This window comes from Poecilia reticulata, linkage group LG16 (genome assembly GCF_000633615.1).
Source record: "Poecilia reticulata strain Guanapo linkage group LG16, Guppy_female_1.0+MT, whole genome shotgun sequence".
NCBI lineage: Eukaryota > Metazoa > Chordata > Actinopteri > Cyprinodontiformes > Poeciliidae > Poecilia > Poecilia reticulata.
Genome location: NC_024346.1, coordinates 3061086 through 3061840, shown reverse-complemented (window position 1 = coordinate 3061840; position 755 = coordinate 3061086). Strand labels below are relative to the sequence as shown.

Sequence of the window (755 nt, the reverse complement as noted above, 5' to 3'; positions counted from 1 at the left end):
TTGCATTTTAACATCTAACTTGAATTCCTGATCTACATGCAAATACTTGATATAACGTAAACACTGAGGAAAGGGGAAAAAGTTTGTGAAATGTAGAGATTAAATTTTATTGTAGGTACAAACAGGATGGCAAAATGAACAGTGAATATATGATATACTTCCTAGCAGCTAATCAGACATGAGACTTTTTTTGCCTTTAGTGGTGATGAAAACTCTTCACTGGAGGAGAGGAAGACCGGCTCAACCCCTTCCAGCATCACTGCAGTGTCAGGGTAGCCAACAAAGTCTGCAGGTAGATTTTTGCATATCTGGTGCTCCGGTTTGAAGATCATAGTTTAGCCAAGTACTGCAAATAAAAAGTTAGTCCACGTTGTGATGATCTGGCTGACGTGGACTGATGGACGCCGTCAGCTGGTCCAGGTGTTTGGATCCAATAGAAAGGTAATCGGCACAACGATCATGGCTGAGAAACACATCACGAGGTGTTACGATGCAAACCTGAAAAATTAAAAAGAAGAAAATCTAATAAACGTCCATATTTAGCTGCACAACATAATCAAAACTAATAAATTCTCAGCTCTTTTTGAGAGTTTCGCTTGAAAATAAATTGACAATATCTCAGGAAATTAAATGTGTAAGTGAAATAATTCTGGTATCACAAAGAAACTGCAAAAAATGTTTCAGAGGTGTAACAACACTGAAGTTACTGAGTAAGAGTGAACTGAAATACTACTTAGAAAATGCATGTTAAAATC

The 755-nt window shown here is 37.2% G+C and overlaps 1 protein-coding gene across 1 annotated transcript in view; it reads right to left on the bottom strand.

Annotated features, from left to right (window-relative positions):
• Positions 1–360: 360 nt before the first annotated feature.
• The window catches only part of LOC103477720 (protein NLRC3-like), a 15114-nt gene continuing 14719 nt past the window's right edge, over positions 361–755 (bottom strand). Inside the window, exon 16 of the mRNA XM_017309318.1 lies at positions 361–463. Within this exon, the coding sequence (XP_017164807.1) occupies positions 361–463 (103 nt within the window). The remainder of the gene's footprint in view (positions 464–755) is intronic.